This window comes from Staurois parvus, unplaced genomic scaffold (genome assembly GCF_062004578.1).
Source record: "Staurois parvus isolate SC_StPar_1 unplaced genomic scaffold, SC_StPar_1.0 ptg000408l, whole genome shotgun sequence".
In the NCBI taxonomy this organism is placed as follows: Eukaryota; Metazoa; Chordata; class Amphibia; order Anura; family Ranidae; genus Staurois; species Staurois parvus.
Genome location: NW_028318204.1, coordinates 144687 through 165161, shown reverse-complemented (window position 1 = coordinate 165161; position 20475 = coordinate 144687). Strand labels below are relative to the sequence as shown.

Genomic DNA, 20475 nt, shown 5'->3' with positions numbered 1-20475 from the left:
AACTCAGCAGAAGCCAAACATTGTACTACCTCCATGCCATGTTTGACTGATAATTGACACTGCTATGCTATATGGTAAATGTCTGATTGCAATAGCCTTTAAACGTGTCTATATAACTGGTGATTTGATTTTTGCCTCTGTAATCATATAATTAGCTACCTTTTATGACTGTAGCCTGTGTCTGTGACTGGTCTGTTTTTTTTCCCTCCCCCTCCCATTCAAGTGTCTGTTATCAGACCCTTATGTCATCAATTGACAAATGTTTGCCAGCCCCATCTCCCTATAAATGTAGTTTAGCTGATGGGGAAGTTGCAGACAGGGGTCAGTCGTGAACAGAATGTTTCTTTTCTGAGTGTTTCGTTTACGTGTGTTGTTACAGTTTCAACCCCCAGTTTAACTAAAACAGGATAACTAAAGCTGTATGAAGATACAACACGATCTGGAAGAACAGCAAGCAAATGAACATTTGATATTTACTTTCCTATAGAGTTTGATGCCCACTAATATGCTCCCTCTACTCTTCTCACATTAGTGTTCTCTGACCTCAAATTATCCCTATTTTACCCCTCATCTCCACCCCACAGCTTATACATATCACCCTCACGCCTACCCTCTCCCTTTTACTACATCCATCACCTCCTTCAAATACTGAAACCACATGCTGAGACAAACACCAGGGCAGTAAGATATTTGCGCTCATATACATCCAGCTCCCATCTTACTTCCCTCACCCTCCTTCTTTTAAACTCTGGGGACATTTCCCCCAATCCTAGCCCTCCATTTTTGAACTGCAAACCTCATATCCCCCTGCTTCCAAAGACCAACTCTCATCAGTCAGCCTCATCAGTTTCACGGTATCCTTGTCTCCAACCACCTATCCCTCCAAGCAGCAAACGAGTACTTGTAGAAACATTCACCATCTAACCCTTCCCTACTACTGACCACCTCTATGACACAATCTTATCCCTTTCCTGTCCTAACCTGGCCACTTCTGTCTACAACAGTTCACTCTCATCCTCACTATATGCACTTGCTCCTCTAACTACACAAGAATGAGGCCCCGGCCATTACAACCTTGGCAAACTGGCAAAACCAGAAATCCTAAGAGACGCTGTCATGCTCTTTAAAGACTGTACCATATAACCAAATCGCTGCAGGACTTCTCTCTATATAAATCTGCCTTCCTAAAATACAATTACTCTCTCCACTGCTTTGTCCCCCACCCCCTTTTCCACTAACTCCCTCACTGCCCAAGAGATTGCCAATCACTTTAAAGACAAGAGTGACTCAATACGTGTGGACACCTCCACTGTACAGATATCTTCCCCACTTAACATACCTTGTTACAGTACATTCAACACTTTCCTCGTTTGAACTGGCTAATACTGAAGAGGTTACCAAACTTTTCTCAAATGCCCACCTGATCAATTGTCCCCTCGATCATGTTCCCTCGCAACTACACTTTCCTTGTTTGAACTGGCTAATACTGAAGAGGTTACCAAACTTTTCTCAAATGCCCACCTGATCAATTGTCCCCTCGATCATGTTCCCTCGCAACTACACTTTCCTTGTTTGAACTGGCTAATACTGAAGAGGTTACCAAACTTTTCTCAAATGCCCACCTGACCAATTGTCCCCTTGATCATGTTCCCTCGCAACTACTACGGTCACCCTCTTCTTCTTCTATCCTATGATCTCATTCACGTCTTCAGTCTCTCCCTATCTACTGGCACTTTCCCCTTAAAGCATGCACAGATCACTCTTACTTAAAAAGCCCTCACTGGACCCTACCAACCTGAACAACTTAAGACCCATCTCTTTGCTCACATTCACCTCTAAACCTTTAGAATGCTTAGTCTACAACCATCTTAACTCCTATATCACTGAAAACAACCTTATTGACCCCTTACAGTCTGGCTTTTTTCGGTAGCACTCCACAGAAACCGCCCTACTAAAACACATTAACGACTTACTAACTGCTAAAACCAATGGCTATTACTCCATACTCTTGCTACTAGACCTCTCTGCAGCCTTTGATACTGTTGACCTCACTGCCTTGGTCTCCGAAATTCAGCTTTGTCCTGGTTCTCCTCTTACCTATCACAGTGCTCCTTCAGTGTTTCCTACTTGTATAACACTGTCTCCTCTCCAATTCCTCTTTCTGTAGGGTCCACCAAGACTCCTCTGTTCTTGGATCCCTTCTCTTCTCTATCTACAACTCCTATCTTGGCCGACTGATAACTTCCCATGGCTTCAAATACCACCTCTATGCCTATGACTCCCAAATCTATCTCTACTCCACACCTCGCTCCTTCAGTCTTCTTTCACATTACTAACTTACTAATCGGCATATCAGTATAAATGTTGCACCACTTCCTTAACTTAAATCTCTCTAAAACTCAACTGATGATATCCCCCCCCCCCACTCATGCCCTCCTCTGTGACTTTTCCATCAAGATCAATAATGTAAATATCAGTCCCTCCCCTCAAGCCAGAGTGTAATCCTAGACTCTGACCTATCCTTTTGGGCCCAAATCAAAATCGCTGTCAAAATCTTGTAGACTTTACCTCCGTAACATCTCTTATATTCACCTCTTTTTAACTAATGAACCACCAAGCTACTCATTCACTACCTTGTTATCTCTTGCCTTGACTATTGCAGTTCCCTTCTCATAGTTCTACTTCTCTGTAGGCTATCTTCTCTTCTGTCGATCATGCATGCTGCAGCCAGAATCGTCTACCTTACCAACCGCTCAGTGTCTGTCACCCCTCTCTGCAAATCCCTCCACTGGCTTCGGATTGCCCTGCAAATTAAATTCAAAATGCTAACAACATATTATTATTATTATACAGTATTTATAAAGTGCCAATAGTTCACTCAGCGCTGTACATTACAAAGGGGGACAGAACATGTGACAGAACAATACCAATACAATGCAAAACATGAGGGGATTGAGGGCCCTGCTCTTTCGAGCTTACAATCTAGGAGACAAAGCCATTCACAACGTTGCCCCGAGCAACATCACCAATCTTGTCTCCTAAACTGTCTTCCGCACTCTTCTCATGACCTTGTGCTCTCAAGCTCCCTTGTCTCCTCCTCCCATGTTCACCTCCAGGACTTTGCCAGAGCCTCTCCCATCCTCTGGAACTCTCTACCTCAATCTGTCCAGCTATCCCCTACTCTTGCTACCTTTAGGCAATTCCTGAAACCTCATCTCTTCAGGGAAGCCTATCACACCTCCAACTAAATATTTATCACTTCCATGAGCTCAGTTAATCTTTTGTACCACTTGTCCCACCCTATTATATTGTACTGTCTCCCTTTATATTGTAAAGCACTGCTCCAACTGTTGGTGCTAGCTAAATCCTGTATTATAATAATAATAATAATAATAATAATAATAATAAAGACAGCTGAAGGAGGGGAGGGCTTCCTACAGGTAAGAATGCTCTCTCTTTATGCACTGGTCCATATGTCCTATAATTTGGAATTCAGTTAATCATAGAGTTAGGGATCCCTCAGAGGTGACTTCACAGTGTGGCTTCATTTGTATTTGCAAATGTATGCAAAAAAGGCCTGTTTTATTCTGATTTGTTGAATCACAATGATGTATTACACAGTGGATACTGCACAGGGGGTAATTAACATTTTGACAAGGAGCAGCAGCACATCAGAGGTTTTGTGTATGAACTCCATGGAATTGCATCTTTGATAGACTGAAAAGAGGCAAAAGTAAGGGGAAAGCTGCTTCCAAGCCCTGAATGATTGGGCCACCCTTATGGAAGACTGGTTGCTGAATGCCAGCAGGGGCTCGTCCTATGCCCCACAGACTGCACAAATCCAGAGGACAAATTGACTGTACGCCAAAGAAAATTCAAAGCTAGTAACTTTACTCATCTTGACAACATGAACAGATATGTACTTACAAGGCTAGGCTTTATCCAAGGATTAAAATGTTACACACTGCTTGCCCTTATCAGTGTCTATACAAAACAAAAATAGGATAATTACATGGATGATGGAGACCTTCTTTTAGGAGTTGCTGAGAGAATACGGTTACTCGTCATGATCATACTAATAATGCTTCATACAATTACCATTGTAACAGATGATGTTCAACAAAACCCAGGTTACTAATGTACTTTTTATTGGCATGCTAAATTTCAGTATCACATATTTATGTATTTTATCAGAAGAGAAGATTTCACAATACTTGAGAAGAAGAAATGCAGCTCGCCACAAAATGGGTACTGCTTTAAATATGCCCTAATCCTCTATAATATTTCACCACTAAAAGCAATTTTCTTTTGCTAACATCAATCCTGCTGCCTATGTCAGGGTTGAATTATCTACTTCTGTAACATTATTAATCCTTGACTAATACATTGCAATTTAGCTATTACCTCATTTGGAACTCATACCAACTAACCAACCATTTTTACCAAAGAGTCTAACCAAAGTCGATGCATGATGGTGTAGGGCACTCTTTCTGAAACACTGTTACTCTTACAGAATTATATGTATGACATTTTATTCAATATGTTTGATCTTTTTTTTTTAATTGCCTTAAATATTAAACCAAAGATAAATTACTGAATTATGTTATAGAATATGCATAGCAATTAATATCCATTATGATTAAGATAGGAATGTTCTAATAGAATACCAACCTTGCATTGTCAATCATTTTCAGCTGAGTTATGGGTGAGGGCTTCCCAGGTGCTGAAGACTGAGGAGGCCAGTGCTGAGCTCTTTGTGGAGTACACTATACCAAAGTGTTCCTAGGTCAAGTAGCAGACAACGGGATCTCTCTGCTCTGACAATTTCTGAGCAAATATTTTCTGTTCTGACAAACTGAAGGGCAATGTTTTTGGGTGTATAGAGCTGTTAGTGTAGTTAAGCATGATGGCATTCTGATTGATGATTGCTGGGTTGCAAGCAAGGTGACATTCTCTTTTCAGTAATGGTGGGACTTTCCAATTTAAGGCTAAAATACAAGGCCCCTATGTCATTGTTTTCTATTACCCTATTATCACTGTTGTTGGCCAAGTAGAAATGACAATACAGTAAATGGCTTAAACCACAAATTTGAAAAAAATGCAAAAAGCACAACTCTTAGAATTCAATGGTGATTTGAAAGTTTCTCTATCCAAAACTTTTTTTTTATTCTAGATGAAAATGGAAGTGATAGATCTCCTGTCAGGTTTTTATTGCTGTCTTTGTCCCTGCTAGGGAGTCTCGCCCTCTCTCTCTGTCCATGACCATTGTTACTTGGACAGAAGTGAAGTCCAAAATAATAAAGTTGTAAGAAGACAGGAAGTGAGGGGAAATCTTACAATAGGGATACCTGTTCTCTTGAGAACTGTCTGAGAGGGAAAAGTTATTCTCTAACTTCCTGTTGTGTGTCTTTGACAGGAAATTATGAAAAATGTCTCCAGTGGAGACAGACAAAAAAATAAAAAAACAGTTTTATTCCTTCCTCACTCTACCTAAACCAAAAAATGTTTGGGCTTTAAAAACCTTTCTGGTAGAGATTGAACCACGCTGAACTCCATGACTTTGAGCTAATGCAAACTGAGCCATATTTATTCTATAGAGTTTTATACATTGCTAGAAGAACACATGGACAAGGCAGATTCAGCAGGTATAAATCATTTTTATTTACCAATCCAGATTTTAAACTGGATCTATGAAAAAGAATAGTGGTAAATCACTGTTCTCACTGTGCTTGTCACATTTTAAGTGGTTTAAAAGTCATTCAAGGTTATTCTGAGTTTTCTAATTTGAATAGTCAGCCAGTTAAATCAGTGTGTAGAAGTAAAAAAGAAATGTTGCTGAGAAGTAAATTGGCCGCACTAAATGAGTCTGATGCCATGTTCCCAGACGACCTCTCCATTATGCTCCTGTAAGTGCATGGAGTTTGTTTTTTTTACTAATACCATCATTTTTTAGGTCCTCAGTTGGATTTATCAGACAAATTGATGGCTTTAGGTCTACTGTTGTAAGCAACTGTGCACATTTTCTCTGTTTGTCATCCTGCGATTATCTGAAATTTGCAGCCTGATTAATGGATGTGATCATGAAAATATGAAGCTGGCTGAGTGTATTTTCATGCTGGCAAAATTTATGTACCAAGCAGAAAGAAAGTTACACTTCATGCAAGATTTTTCTTGTAATCTTTATTCTTCCCATGCACAATTCTAATACACTGTATTTGCACATAGCAAACTTATTTTGTGCAATGTAAGGTGGGTACGCGATGTTATGGACCAAAAACAGATTTTTGATGAGTAGTTAGACCACGCTGGTATAGTTCACATCTCTGCTTCAAGTTTAAATCCTCCTGCTGCACTCTGAAAAACATAACAAATATTAAAACGAGTCCAAAACCATTTAAAATGGCTGCAGCACGTGAGCAGACCTAAGCACTAAGTGCAGTGATCTCAATACTGGTTTTCCCAAGAGACAAAGGAAAGCAATTATACTACCTAGCTGCCAGAAACTGAAATTACTTTTTGGTGGAAGGATCCATAATAGCTAATCTCTAGGTAGATTTAAAATACACAAATTAATGCAGCTCTCTAATCATTAATACACTATTAAATGTAGTTTTTAAAGCAAGCATATGAACCTTAACATGACCTGATATCAATTTCTTGCAGTCCCTGTACAGCAGAGCTCATGGAGGGAGGGAGAAACAGCACAAGAGACAATCAGATGCATTTCAGTGCATGCTGATCTGTAGAATATACAGAGGGTCACTGAGATGAGGATATAATTGTGCTCCTTTTCCTTTCACTATCCCTTCAAGGAGCAGGGGTGTGAAAGTAAAACTGCAGCAGAGAATGGTCAGGCTCCTGTCAGACAGGACTATGTCTGGCCATACACTATACAATTTTTTTGAGAATTTTGATTTAGATTTACCAAAAACCATATAATATGAGGTCAAATCTCATTTGTATCCAATTAAGCAGGCCCTTGCACTACATAGTTGAAGGTAAATCTAAAGAAAATTGGGCAGAAATTGGACAGAAAATTGTATAGTGTATGACCAGCCTTAGTCATGTGACAGGGACATGTAAATCTCAGGGCTAGATGTATAGAAATAATTTTGTCAATTACAAACCACTATCATATATGTATTGCAATAGTGTATTTAGCTGTTTTGCTGTGTTTGAAAGGAAAGTGTATAGGTTTCTTTCTTGTCCATTGAGGGACACAGGACTGTACAAAATCTTGGACATATGGGTTATACTGCTTCAGGAGGTTTGATAAGTGGCAAACAAATTACCTGAGGTCTTGACAGTACTAGAATGCAGAGAGTGAATGTCACAAACTAAATTAACTCACAAATTACCAGATAATTAAGGTACGGTTAGTGTTTTCCAAGTTCTGCTTCAACATTAACAGTGGTGATTGATAAGACCGCAGAGACTGGGTTGTGCCAGTGGCTGTGCTACTGCTCTGGATTTGTAGGAAAAATGCTATGCTGGTAACAGATACAGTAGACTGAGAAGTCTGGAAATGCCAAGAAGCAGAGCTCAAGGTGACATATCAAGTCAATCTTTACCATGTTCCTGTGCTTATTATTTTTTTGAAAAAACAATTTGTCAGAGAGTGGTTAATGCCAGCAGCAGTGAAACAGCTCTGGATTTGAAGAAAATGCTCAGAGGCTGTCACAGTACCCATGGATCTGTAAAGTACCACAGACCTACAGCCATGAGCTTTGGTATTGATTTTTAGAGACAACTGTAACAACAAGTTAAAGTATAAGTTATCTGGGCAGCTCTAGCACTGATCAATAACTTTTAAAGGGCCCCAAAGCTGCCACCCCTACCATTGGGACCCTTAGTGGTTCCTGGGATCCCCCGTGGTAAATGACAGTAACTTTGAGAACCCCCCCCCCCTGCAAATAATGAACCCAGAAGCAAATTGCATTACATCACTTCCAGGTTCACAGCCATTATTCTCTGTTTGAGGATACAGTTAATCAAGCAAGATCTGTGCTTGGCTGTAAATTGTAGGAGTGTTTAGTTCCTCTTTAAAGCCTGACATGTTTGGTATCTACTCGATGCAACCCCATCATTTATATTTTAACAAGAAAATGGGTATAATAGTGTGTATGTACTAAAATTAATTTTAGTATATTTTTTTCCAGAAAATATGCGTTTGAGAAAAAGTTGTGGAACTGTGCCACATTAAAAAAAAATTGACTGCCATCATTTTATTCTATTATGAGGCCTCTGCTTTCAGAAAATATATAATGGTTTGGGGATTTGAGGTAATTTCCAATAAAAAATTAATATTTTAACGTGCACCAAAAATAAAAAATTGCCCTAGTATACAAGTGATTAAAGTGCTCCTAAGGTAAAGTGTTACTAAACCCAGGACCCTGCATTCACTCTATCTGGTCTCCCATAGTACACACAACATGGAAATGCAATTATTTTAATAAATATAAACTGCTAAATACCTTTTCTCATCAGCGGTTAGAACAGTCTTGTGACTTCTATCAGTGTTCAGCAGAGCACATGTTAAAGCTTGTAGAAGGAGTTTTCTTTATGCTCTGAGGATGCAGAACCCCTGACCTCTGATTGGCCCTGTGCTGATCACATGCACTCTCCCAAGAAAAAACCTCTCTAGTAATACAGACCAAACTGAGCATGTGCAGATTGACTCCACATGATATCTCTTAGAAGTAGATAAGAGGGGGACACTGGAAGAAGGGGAGGATCAGAGAAGTCAGGATCAAACAGCCTTTTTATACAATGCAGACAATTAACCCCTTAGGTTCCACAGTGAGTATATCAATCATGCTTTACTGCATATACAGAATTCAACAGGGTTGCCATGGATATATAATATTTAAGAAGTGCTATGCATAACTGGGCTGTCCCCTTTTTGAAGTAATCTCTGACGAAACATGCCGGGGCAGACCCTAGTTATGCAAACTTAAACTGAGGGTAAACATGCCACAGGAATGGACAGAGCTGTGTGCATGATTTGTGTGCAGTATTAAAGTTGTTGTTTTTGGCTTTTTTAAGAGTGCATGTATGCACTAGTATCATGTGAGTTGTCACTTTGTTATGGTTTTTAAATGCTATTAAGTGGAAGATTTTACACTGTTAGTACTTTTATCTTTTATTTTAATGCAAGTGAAATGGAGAAGATTTGTTATTAAAAAAAAAAAGGGAAGCATATATAATTGGAAGATTTCTGCACTGAAATATGTAAGCGTTGGTAACCTTCCCATGACAGGTAATAAAAAGGGTAAGTGAGTGTTCAGTTTGAGGTGGAGGGATGGTGTGAGCAGCACAATTAGACTAAGAAAACACAATCATGTTTTTTAAGGAGGATTTTCTATTGATGTTATGTGGATTGGAACATTGTTTTATTTCACTTTGAGATATTATTATTTTACTGTTCTCACTAAGGGGATATTCACTGCACATTTGTTTGTTATTTAGGTGAGCACTACATAGTTATTAATTAATGGCTAGAAAATATCACATTTATCTTTAAAGGTAATATTCAGGTAAACAAATGTATTTCAACTGTGAAATATACCAGAGTTTATAACCAACCAATGTTATGATCAAAGTTTGTATGCATTGCCATAAAATATATCTACAAAGGACGTTTGGATAATTTTATGTTTTATTATGCTTTATCCCTTCAAGGAAAACACCGTGGAAGTGCAAATTTACGACGTTAGATAAGTGAATAAAGATTTGAACTCATGTAGACCTTTAATTTTTAAACCAACTACATCACTGAAGACTTTGCAACATTACGTGCCATGAATAAATCTACTGTGTCCTGTGTTTCCTGCAGCAGCCAGGAGGAATGTTCATTTAAATATTTCATTAAGAAATCAATGCTTATTAATAAGCGCATGTTTCCATATAAAAGACAGCTTGTAATTTTTAAATGTGTTTTAGAATATATTATAAAGGTACTCTTATCTTTTTTTGGAATTGTAGAAGGGTTTTTTGTATGTCTTGTTATACCTGTATCTTTGTGGTTTCTAATTGGCTCAAAAATGCGAGGCAATTGTGTCAAAACTCTCGAATAAAAATGTCTTTACCTATAGAGTGGGTATGGCCAGTGTTTTACAGTCTTTGGATGTGCAATGCCTCACATCTTTTTGCTTGACAGTTAATGATCTGAGGGAAGTAAGTCACTGAATATCCGGCTTTACAAGTGACAAAAGTATAAAGCCGAACTCCAGGCAAAAGTCATTATCTTAGAATTTCAGTTATATGTATATTCCAAGTGGACAGCCACAAAATTGTACAAGTTAATAGACTACTCTGCAGCACTTTGGGAGATTCACTGCTCTAAAAGCAGTAAAATGCTGTCTAAACGTCTGTCCCTCTCTATATTCAGTAGAGATGATTACGGGAAACAAAATATAGATTTGTGCAGTTTTGCTAGCTGTTGTAAAAAAATCATTTTAAAATGTGTTATAACTACATACTTAATTGACTATTTTTTAACATTTGCTCAGAGTTACAGTTTACATTTTTCTGTAGAACTTTATTTACAAACCTGATCTCAGGGGCCCCCTGCACCTTCAGACCTGCTCACCTCCGCACCCTCAAATCATACAAGTTTATGGTGTACCCTGCAGCATTTAGGAGATTTCACTGCTCTAAAGTTGGTGAAACGCAGCCCAATGGGTTCGATGCCCTCTATATTCTTTGGGCTGTCTTAGTCACCTCTCCTTCCTCAGGCAACTTTTTAGACAACGGATCGCAGTAGGTTGATGTAGTCATTCCTGTTCTATTGCCACCAGTAAGTATATTCAAAAAAGTTGATTTACTAAAACTGGTGCACTCAGAATCTGGTGCGGCTATCCAAGGTAGCCAATCAGCTTCTAACTTTAGCTTGTTCAATTAAAGTGGAACTTCACCCAAAAGGGGAAGTTTCCTTCTTTGCATCTTCCTCTCCTCCACTGCCACATTTGGCACTTTTTGTAGGGGAGGGGGGAGAGAGTACCTGGTTTTGACAGGCCCCCCCTGTCCTACTCTGCAGCCTTTTGAGAGACTTCACAGGTCCCAGAAGACTGTGGGACCATTCACAAAGCATAGCATGCTAGGAAGCCAGCTGTGAAGCCACAAGGCTTCACTGCTGGTTTCCTTTACCTAGGATGCTGACACCTGTGCCTGAAGCATCTGCTCGATAGAGGACATCACTGGATCCCTGGGCAGGTAAGTGTCATTATATTAAAAATCTATTTTTTGGGGGGGAGCCTGGAGTTCCACTTTAAACTTTGATTAGAAAAACTGGAAGCTGATTGTTTCCTCTGCAGAGCTGCACCAGATTTTGCACTCTCCATTTTTAGTAAATCAAACCCAATAGTGTTAGAAGTGCAGATTGGCTAAGAGTGCTGACTCTCCTCCTTCAGGTACAGACGAATAAGGGAAAGTAATAAAAATAGATTTGAGTAGTGTTAAAATGTGTTTAAAATTATACAGTATTTTTTTGATTTTCAGTGCATACATAATGAACTTTCACTTTACTTTTTCTTGTGGAGCCTCTTTTACACAACTGACGCAAGGGCCAGTGAACACACATGCCTTAGTTGTATGCATTACTTTGTTTGTGAATTACATGAAGTTAGGAACATTTTGGGATTAAGAATATTCATTATGTTTGCACTTTTTTATTTTTGGTGCATCCCTTTTGGACCACTAAAATGGTGCAGCATTGTACATTGTCTAGTGCACTGAATTCTCCCTAACCTGTACAGCCATCTTTGAAAATGAAAACATCAGGTTATTTGTTAGAAAAAAAATGATTACTTGTTCAGTAACACAATCAATTCCACTTTCCCATTTGCTGAAGCAAATTGCCACCAGCTGGTTTTATGTTATACAAAGCTAGTTGGTGACAGATTAAATTGTAGGATTACTTTGTTGATTCCACAGGTCATTGTATACTAAGCATTCCAGTTCATATATTTTGCTTGAACTGTCTTGTAATACAGTAGATTGTCGTGTTATAGTCCAAAGGAACCTTATTAGTCATTTTTTTGTCATCCCAAGTTGTTTCAAGGAATTTTGTTACCAAAGTAATATTTATTTTATATACAGGTATTTACAGGTATTGTTTAATTGGACTATTCAGTTGGACATAACACAATGATGCTATACAAATTGTGCCATTAAAAAAAAAAAATATACAGCTGTTTAAAACTGTGAATTTTTCAAAAAATAATCTGATGTGTGCTTTAAAATAAATGTGAATAAAATAAACATGTTTTAAAAAAGTTTGTATATGGTGTTAAATATTTGGTTATCTCTTGTTAATAAATGTCTAAAACAATCATGTACTCGAAGACACAGGGTGCTTATAAGGAATGGGCTAATGTGGCTGGTGTTAAACCCAGCTTAAAGTCTGAAACTTTCCACTTTGCTTCCAAATTAGGATAATACCTAATTTATTACATGTTCCCATTTGTGCATCATAACCTAAAAATATAAACCTGTTTAAAAATTGCTCTTTTTCTGATAGCTCCAGCACTGAAAAATCCTACTTTGTTTTTTTGTTTTATGAGGGGGCTGGGGAGCTGAATAACATAATTCACTATGTCTATACTGTGCTGGCAGATCTGAGTATCAGTTGCATACTACATTTGAACACTGTTTGTCTTAGCAAAAGGATAATGATTTAGTAGCTAAGGGTCTTCATTTTATATTAATAAGAAGGAACTCAGCCTTGTTCTAAGCCTTTTTGATGGGGCAGACCCATTCTGAATTTCTTCATAACTGTTTGCTGTCTGCCAATGACACCTTCTGTTAAGAAACATCCAAATGATAAAAAATATTTAAAAAATGTTTAGGCATGCTGTGTAATGGGAACATATAACAAACATATAATTGAGTTTTTTCAAATTTGACTGCAAAGGTAGAAATACTTTAGTACCAAACCCCACTGAAGTCCTTGGAGGAGAACCTTGCTGAGCAATTCTGACCATTTTCAAGGGTAATAGGCAAGACATTGTCAAATAAGGGGCATTATCATGCTGTTCATGTGCAGTTTTTCCTCTCACCTTCACAAGGGCACATAGCAGCTCTTTTTGTTTGGGACTGCTATTGCACCCTTTTCTTTATTTTCCTTCTCAAAGATGCATAGCAGCCATTTCTTTGGGACTGCTAATGCACTCTATTTTGTGCTATACCACAGTGGCAGGTACACAGTCACCATTATTTTGACCAAAAGGTCAAGCCAGCACCCTTATATTGCACAGAAGGCCATTTCCTACCCTACAGTAGGATGTGGAATGCCATGAGGCAGCAGGAGGCAAAGGAGGAATATGAGGAGAAGTGTTGGTGGTTAGGATGAGGAAAATGTTGAGGTGATGGCAGAGAGGAGATTTATTTTGGGAAGGCTTCACCCCTCCCTGATAAAAAATGGAAAAATCTGGGGGATTTACTTCCACCATCCGAGAAGGGACCCAAAAATCCCCTTTATTAACCATTTCAAGATCAGACACTTTCACCACATCCCCCCTCCTCCTTGCCGAGGCCATTTTTTCAGATTTCAGCACTGTCACACTTTGACAATTGCTCATTCATGCAACACTGCAATAAAATGATTCCTGTGTTTATTTATTTATTTGCTATATAAATGAAAACATCTTGAAAATGTTTTTTTAGTTTCTGTTAAAAATGTTCTCTTTTTTGAGGCCCTAAAATGGCAGGCATCTTAAGGCATCACAAATATCCCTCAAATTATTCCTTTCTGGAAAGTAGACAGTCCAAAGTATTTAATATGAGGTTTTAATTTTTGTAGTTGTAATTTTTTTGTCACAAGTTAACATTTTTTTCCACAAAGTTGTCATTTTTAACAAATCACATACACAGCAAAGGCATACTTACAATTACACCCCAAAACTCATTCTGCTATGCCTCCTGATTATGGGGATACCACATTTGTGAGACTTTCACAACCTAGATTCATAGATAGACCCAAAATCCATGCAGCACCTTCAGGCACTTAAATACAAAAACTGTCAAGATCTGTCTAGCTCACACAATGGCACACTTAGAATTGCACTCCAAAACACATTCTGCTACTCCTCCTGAGTATGATGGGTACCATAAGCTTTTTTTTTTTTTTTTTTTTCTAGGCTTTTGGGGGTATAAATTAGGTCGCTAATTTTCTGACTACATATAATATTTATGGAGGTCCTGAAGCATTGGGGAAGTGAAAACCACTACAAAATGGCTACATTTGGGAGAGGAAACATCTCAAGGTATTAAAGTGGCATGGTGAGTTTTTTACAGAGTTTTTCTTGTCACAAATTTTTGGATGTACTGTAATGGTTGCCTCTGTATGCATGGCTTACTGTAGCCTAACCTAAAGCAGTCCCAGTTCCTATAAAGCAAGTAAGCTCGGCCTACTGGTATGCGGTTACAGCCAGGAATGCCATGTTCACTGGCCAGGAGGTGCAGGAGACTGAAGAATGGAAGGACAAAAAAAATGTTTCCAGGAGTGCAGTTGTCAGCAGGAGAAAGCAGGACTAGTGTATCACCGGAACATATTCAGTGAAACATGCAGATGAGTCAGTTCAGGTGGCACACAGAGACAAATTTGATTTACTAAAACTGGTGCACACAGAATCAGAGGCAGTTGTGCATAGTAACCAATCAGCTTCTAACTTCAGCTTGTTCAATTAAGCTTTGACAATAAAACCTAGAATTTGATTGGTTACTATGCACTGCTTCATCAGATTCTGTGTACACCAGTTTTAGTGAATCACCCCCATGGCCAGCAAACAGGCAAAGGATGGGTCCAGGCAACAAGCATAAACATGGTCAAAAAACAGGCCAGGCTTAGTACAGGCAGCAGGTAGAGACAACACTGCACTTGTGTGGCGGTGATCAGGAATGCTGTTTCTGACTTACACTGGTTTAGTGACAGACACTGGGACTGGTGTGGTGACAACCAGGGAAACCATTGCTGGCTTACACTGGTGTGCAGACACTGCAACTGGTGTGGTTGTGAAAAGGAACACTGTTACTGGCGTACACTGGTCTAGTGACACTGGGACTAGTGTGGTGGTGATCAGAAAAACTGTTGCTTTCTGCACTGGTCTGGTGTGGTCAGGGGCGGTCTAACAACTCATGGGGCCTCCGGGCAATAGGGGATCATGGGGCCCCTGTCTCCTTGCCCAAACTCAAAAAAGCCTATGAAAAAGGTACCAGGGGCATCTCATGGGGCCCCCTACTGACCCCGGGCCCTCGGCCAGTGCCCAAGTTTCCAAATGGTCAGTCCGCCCCTGGGTGTGGTGGCAATCGGCAACACTAATTGCTACACTGGTCTGGTGACACTGTGGCTGTTGTGGCAATCTGCACTATTAGTACTTGTTCACACATGAAGTTGGGGGCAGTAAAACCTTGTGGTTAAGGTGTAGTTTTAGTGCCCCTCAACCACTTTCTTTACACAGCGGCCAAGGGTATACACATGCTGTGGCCATAATGCTTTGCTTCACAGGAATTATGCCTCCTGTATGCCTGCTGATTGTGACCCATTCAAGTGAATGGGGGTACTTGTGTGGGGTCCAAGGGGTTAAAGCTCGTGGGGAGGAGGCAATACAATGCCTTCTTACTGACTGTTAAATGCTCTTTGACGAGCTCAGCTGTCTCATCATTTGAAAATCTCTTTTTGGGTTACTTTTGGTGTCAATAAGTACAGTGGGGAAAATAATTATTTGATCCCCTGCAAATATTTGTACGTTTGCCCACTTACAAAGAAATGAAGGGTCTATAATTTTTATCATAGGTGTATTTTAAATGACAGAGACATAATATCAACCAAAAATCCAGAAAAAACACAGGATACAAATGTTATAAATTGAGTTGCAGTTCAGTGAGTAAAATAAGTATTTGATCCTCAAGCAAAACACGACTTAGTACTTGGTGGAGAAGCCCTTGTTGGCAAGCACTGAGGTAGGACCTTTCTTGTAGTTGGTTACCAGGTTTGTACACATTTCAGGGGGATTTTGGTCCACTCTTATTTACAGATGTTCTCTAAATCTAAAGGTTTCTTGGCTGTCCCTTGGCAACTCAAAGTTTCAGCTCCCTTCATAAATTTTCTATAGGATTAAGGTCTGGAGACTGACTAGGCCACTCCATTACCTTAATGTGCTTCTTCTTGAGCCACTCCTTTGTTGCCTTGGTGGTATGTTTTGGGTCATTGTCATGCTGTCATCTTCAGTGTTCTGGCTGCGAGAAGAATGTTCTCATCCAAGATTTTACAATACATGGCTCATCCATTGGCCCCTCAATGCAGTAAAGTCAGTCTGTACCTTTAGCAGAGAAACAGCCCCAAAGCATAATGTTTCCACCTCCGTGCTTGACTGTAGGGATGGTGTTCTTAGAGTCATAGTCAGCATTTTTCTTCCTCCAAACACAGCGAGTCACGTTTATTCCAAAGAGCTCAATTTTGGTCTCATCTGACCACAGCACTTTCTCCCAATCCTTCTCTGAATCATTTAGATGTTCACTGGCAAACTTCAGATGGGCCTGTTCATGTGCCTTCTTGAGGGGGACCTGGCAGGCGCTGCAAGATTCCAATCCATAGCAGCATATTGTGTTACCAATGGTTTGTTTAGTGACTGTGGTTTCAACTGCCTTGAGATCACTCACAAGCTCCTCCCATTCTGAGCTGATCCCTCACTTTTTCCCATGATCATCCTCACCCCATGAGGCGAAATCTTGCATGGAGCTCCAGACCGAGGGTGATTGATGGTTATTTTGTATTTCTTCTATTTGCGAATAATTGCTCCAACAGTTGTCTCCTGCTCAGCAAGCTTCTTGCTGATGGTCTTGTAGCTCATTCAAGCCTTGTGCAGGTCTACAATCTTGTCCCTGACGCCCTTTGACAGCTCTTTGGTCTTGCCCATTATGCTGATGAAGAATGAGATTCTATGTATCTGTGTCTTTTATACACATAACAAGTTGTCATTAGGAACACCTTCTTAATTTGACAGGACTAATCTGTGTACCACATGAACAAATAGCCAGGCTCTGGGAGCCAGAATTATTGTTAGTTGGTAGGGGATCAAATACTTATTTTACTCACTGAACTGCAACTCTATTTATAACATTTGCATTATGTTTTTTTCTGGATTTTTGGTTGATATTCTGTCTCTATCATTTAAAATACACCTATGATAAAAAATTATAGACCCCCAATTTCTTTGTAAGTGGGCAAACTTACAAATTCTGCAGGGGATTAAATTCTTTTCTCCACTGTATACCCTTCAGAGTACTTCTGTAATTGTGTCTAAATAGGGTGGAAATTCATTGATAACATTTTTCTTACCTTGTATGGAACTATGCCAGGTCTGTTTGAGTTTTCCCATTTTTGAAATTCTCTATTTCAAGGGATCATTTGAATTTTTACTTTGGAATTTAATTTGAAGCACTCTTCTTCCTGAATTACATTTTTGGACATGGAGGTATCTATCTGTAACAAGTGTTGTACTTACCTGTATTCCAAACCCACTGACCTTAACATATTGTTGCAGTTTGGCAGTGCACACCCAAATCATTTAAGTAAAGAGTTAGCCTTACTTAAATTATAAGGGTTATGAGGAACTGCTCTGGTAAACATGCTTTCTAAAAGAAAATTGAAAATATATTTTTGAATTTCTAGAACAGGAGTTACCTGTAACATGTACTCAACCAAGCAATTACCACAGCAGTAGAAAGAATAGGGATGCTTCGATCGAATAATGATGGCTCTTAGGATCATGCCCTTTTTTTGTAGACATTTAAAGTGTTACTAAACCCAGGTCCCTGCATTCACTATATCTTGTCTCCCACAGTACACAGAACATGGAAATGCAATTATTTTAGTAAATATAAACTGCTAAATACCTTTTCTCATCAGCAGTTAGAGCAGTCGTGTGACTTCAGCAGAACCCTGGTTAAATCTTGTAGGAGGAGCTTTAGGAGAATAGCTCTAGGAGAACATAAAACCCCTGACCTCTGTCTGGACAGTGCTGATTGACCCTGTGCTGATCACATGCACTCTCACAAGAAAAAAACAAACAATCTAGCAATACACACTAAACTGAGCATGTCCAGAAGGGCTATAGTTTCAGTCTGTCTTATCAGTGTGGACATTTGAACAAGAGGAGGGGCGGAGAAGACAAAATCAAACAGCCTTTTTACACAATGCAGAGTATTAACCCTTTAGGTTCCACAGTGAGTATAACAAGCATACTTTACTGAATATACAGACTGATTTGACTGTTGTGGGTTTAGAACGCTTTAATCAAGCTTCAAATAATTTTTAAAAGGATGGTTAAAAAAAAATAAAGAAACAGAAATATTCTTCAAAGTGATGGATCTCTACATTCATGTGTACAAAAAAATGTCCTTAGAAATCCAATAGAAAGATCTGCACAGCCTCATGCAGCTGGTCCTGTGCAAATACTGCTGTCCAGAATGCAGTATTTCCCTTATGAGGGTTGTGCTTGTAGCATTTGAGGCTGTGTGCCTTGTACTACTGAGTATTTAGTGCACCATTTGAAATGTCCCTGTTTGTCCACCTATGTTGACAAAACGATTGGCATGTTCAAGTTCCATATTCAGAAACATTGTAGCATCATATTAGCCACTGAGACTTTGAGCAATGCCAGGAATGTGATATAAATAAATTGTATGCTGTGCATTTGCCAAGTCTGCACATTAGGTGCACGAGCTGAAAGGTATGGCTGCTGAGCATAGCCATATCAAGGGGGTGACGGGTAATTTTAACATTTACAGTTTAGAATTTTTTTAAATGTGACCATATCCAGGACTACTGGGAGCCAAAGATGTACCAGTGATGATCCTATGGTTGTTTGATTGTTGCCTTTTATACTTTGGAAAGTCTGGGCATTGTCCAGATTATTAGCCCTTTGAATTTTTATAAGAATGTAAAAGTAGTTGAGTGGTACAAGGCATGCAGAGCCTGCATGCAGCCAATTTAAATATTGATTCTCTACCAGGAAATTATGGAGTTGATTTACTAAAGGCAAATAGACTTTGCAAGTACAGTTGAACCTTCCAAGTGCAGGTGCTCCAGCACTTAGTAAATGAGGGGACACTCTGCTGCCTTCCATCATCCAATCGAGTGCAAGGAAAATGCTGTTTTTTTTAATTTACCTTGTTTGTCATTGGTTATATGTAAAGTGAAGCTTTATCTCACTTACTAAGCTCTGGAGCAACTGCACTTTTCCCTCTATTTTCCTTTAGTAAATCTACCCCAATGTGTTTGCTGTACCTAGAGAGAGGAATAATTGTTGACTTTGATTGTACTAGAGTTGCAGAATAGATTGCTGTCACCTCCAATTGTTTCCTGCTCTGAAGAGCTCCCGTGTAAAAGACAGGACAAAATCCTTCGGCTGCCACATAAGTGTTTACCTGTGGACTAATCTTGCTATGGCCCTGTATCTGTAACAATATTAAACTCAAACCAAATATAATTCCAGATCTAAAGAGGACTAATGCGGCTGCTAAAGGCCCTCTATCCAGCATTATTTGTTGTGGCATCGATATGAGGCCAAGCAGATGAAAGTTCATGGATATAATTTATGACTGTCAAATCCAACATTGCTCTATTGCTGGACAAAGATGAGTTTGATGAGAATGCACCAGCTAACTTTGCTTACCCAACTCAACACCTGTGGTAGAATCACCTTTTCAGGTGGTGGAAAAGTTGAGAACAAATGCAGTTCATTGTGTAAGGCATAGTGAAAAACTTCTGTTTTGTTATCTGTTTTTTAAATAGTTGTATAATCTTTTGTCTTGTTTTTGTCTGTAATATCCTTACACCCGCACAACCAAACACAATATTCTAAACATAAAATAAAAAAAGGGGGATACAATCAAGATTAACCCCTTGGCTCCCAGCCTTTTAAGGGGTTTGTGATGCTTGGAGGCAGGGCAGGGTTTAGGGTCATGTGACTGTAATGATTGGCTGTCACGGTGATCACATGATCGGAAAGCTCCTGACCGCAAATAGCGATTGGGACCTTTCCATGAGGCACCAGTAAATGTACCAGGAGCATGCAAGGCATGCGCTCTCAGCACATATTTTATTTGCATTGGGTACGCCAAGGCCCAGCCACCGAGGGGATGCATATTTGCATCCCATCAGCCCCAAGTAGTTAAGAAAACATCAAAAAGAATAGTGTAAAGAGCTGTTCGTTATCAGATTTAAAGCAGAGTTCCAGTAAAAGCTAAAAAAAAAAAATGAAAGCCAGCAACTGCAAAAACTGTAGCTGCTGAATTTTAAAAAAGCATCCACTCACCTATCCCTTGATCCAGTGGTGTACTCACCACATCCAGTTTCATCGGTCACCCTTGCTCCCAGATGCTGGCATCTTAGGTGTGGGCACCCTGCTGGGACAGCTTGCAGCTTCACAGCCGGGTGCCCACTGGCATGCCCAGGTATATGCATTGAATGCA

The 20475-nt window shown here is 39.4% G+C and overlaps 1 protein-coding gene across 3 annotated transcripts in view; it reads left to right on the top strand.

The window, feature by feature from the left end:
- The window catches only part of LOC149455059 (rab effector Noc2-like), a 265053-nt gene extending 252775 nt beyond the window's left edge, over window positions 1-12278 (top strand). For 2 of the 3 annotated variants that reach the window (XM_089686700.1, XM_089686699.1), the window contains exons 9-10: window positions 4195-4248; window positions 9682-12278. In XM_089686700.1, coding sequence (XP_089542826.1) covers window positions 4195-4248; window positions 9682-9716 — 89 coding nt within the window. In that variant the 3' untranslated portion in view covers window positions 9717-12278. The remainder of the gene's footprint in view (window positions 1-4194; window positions 4249-9681) is intronic. The other variant, XM_089686701.1, reaches the window with a different exon arrangement.
- Window positions 12279-20475: the final 8197 nt, after the last annotated feature.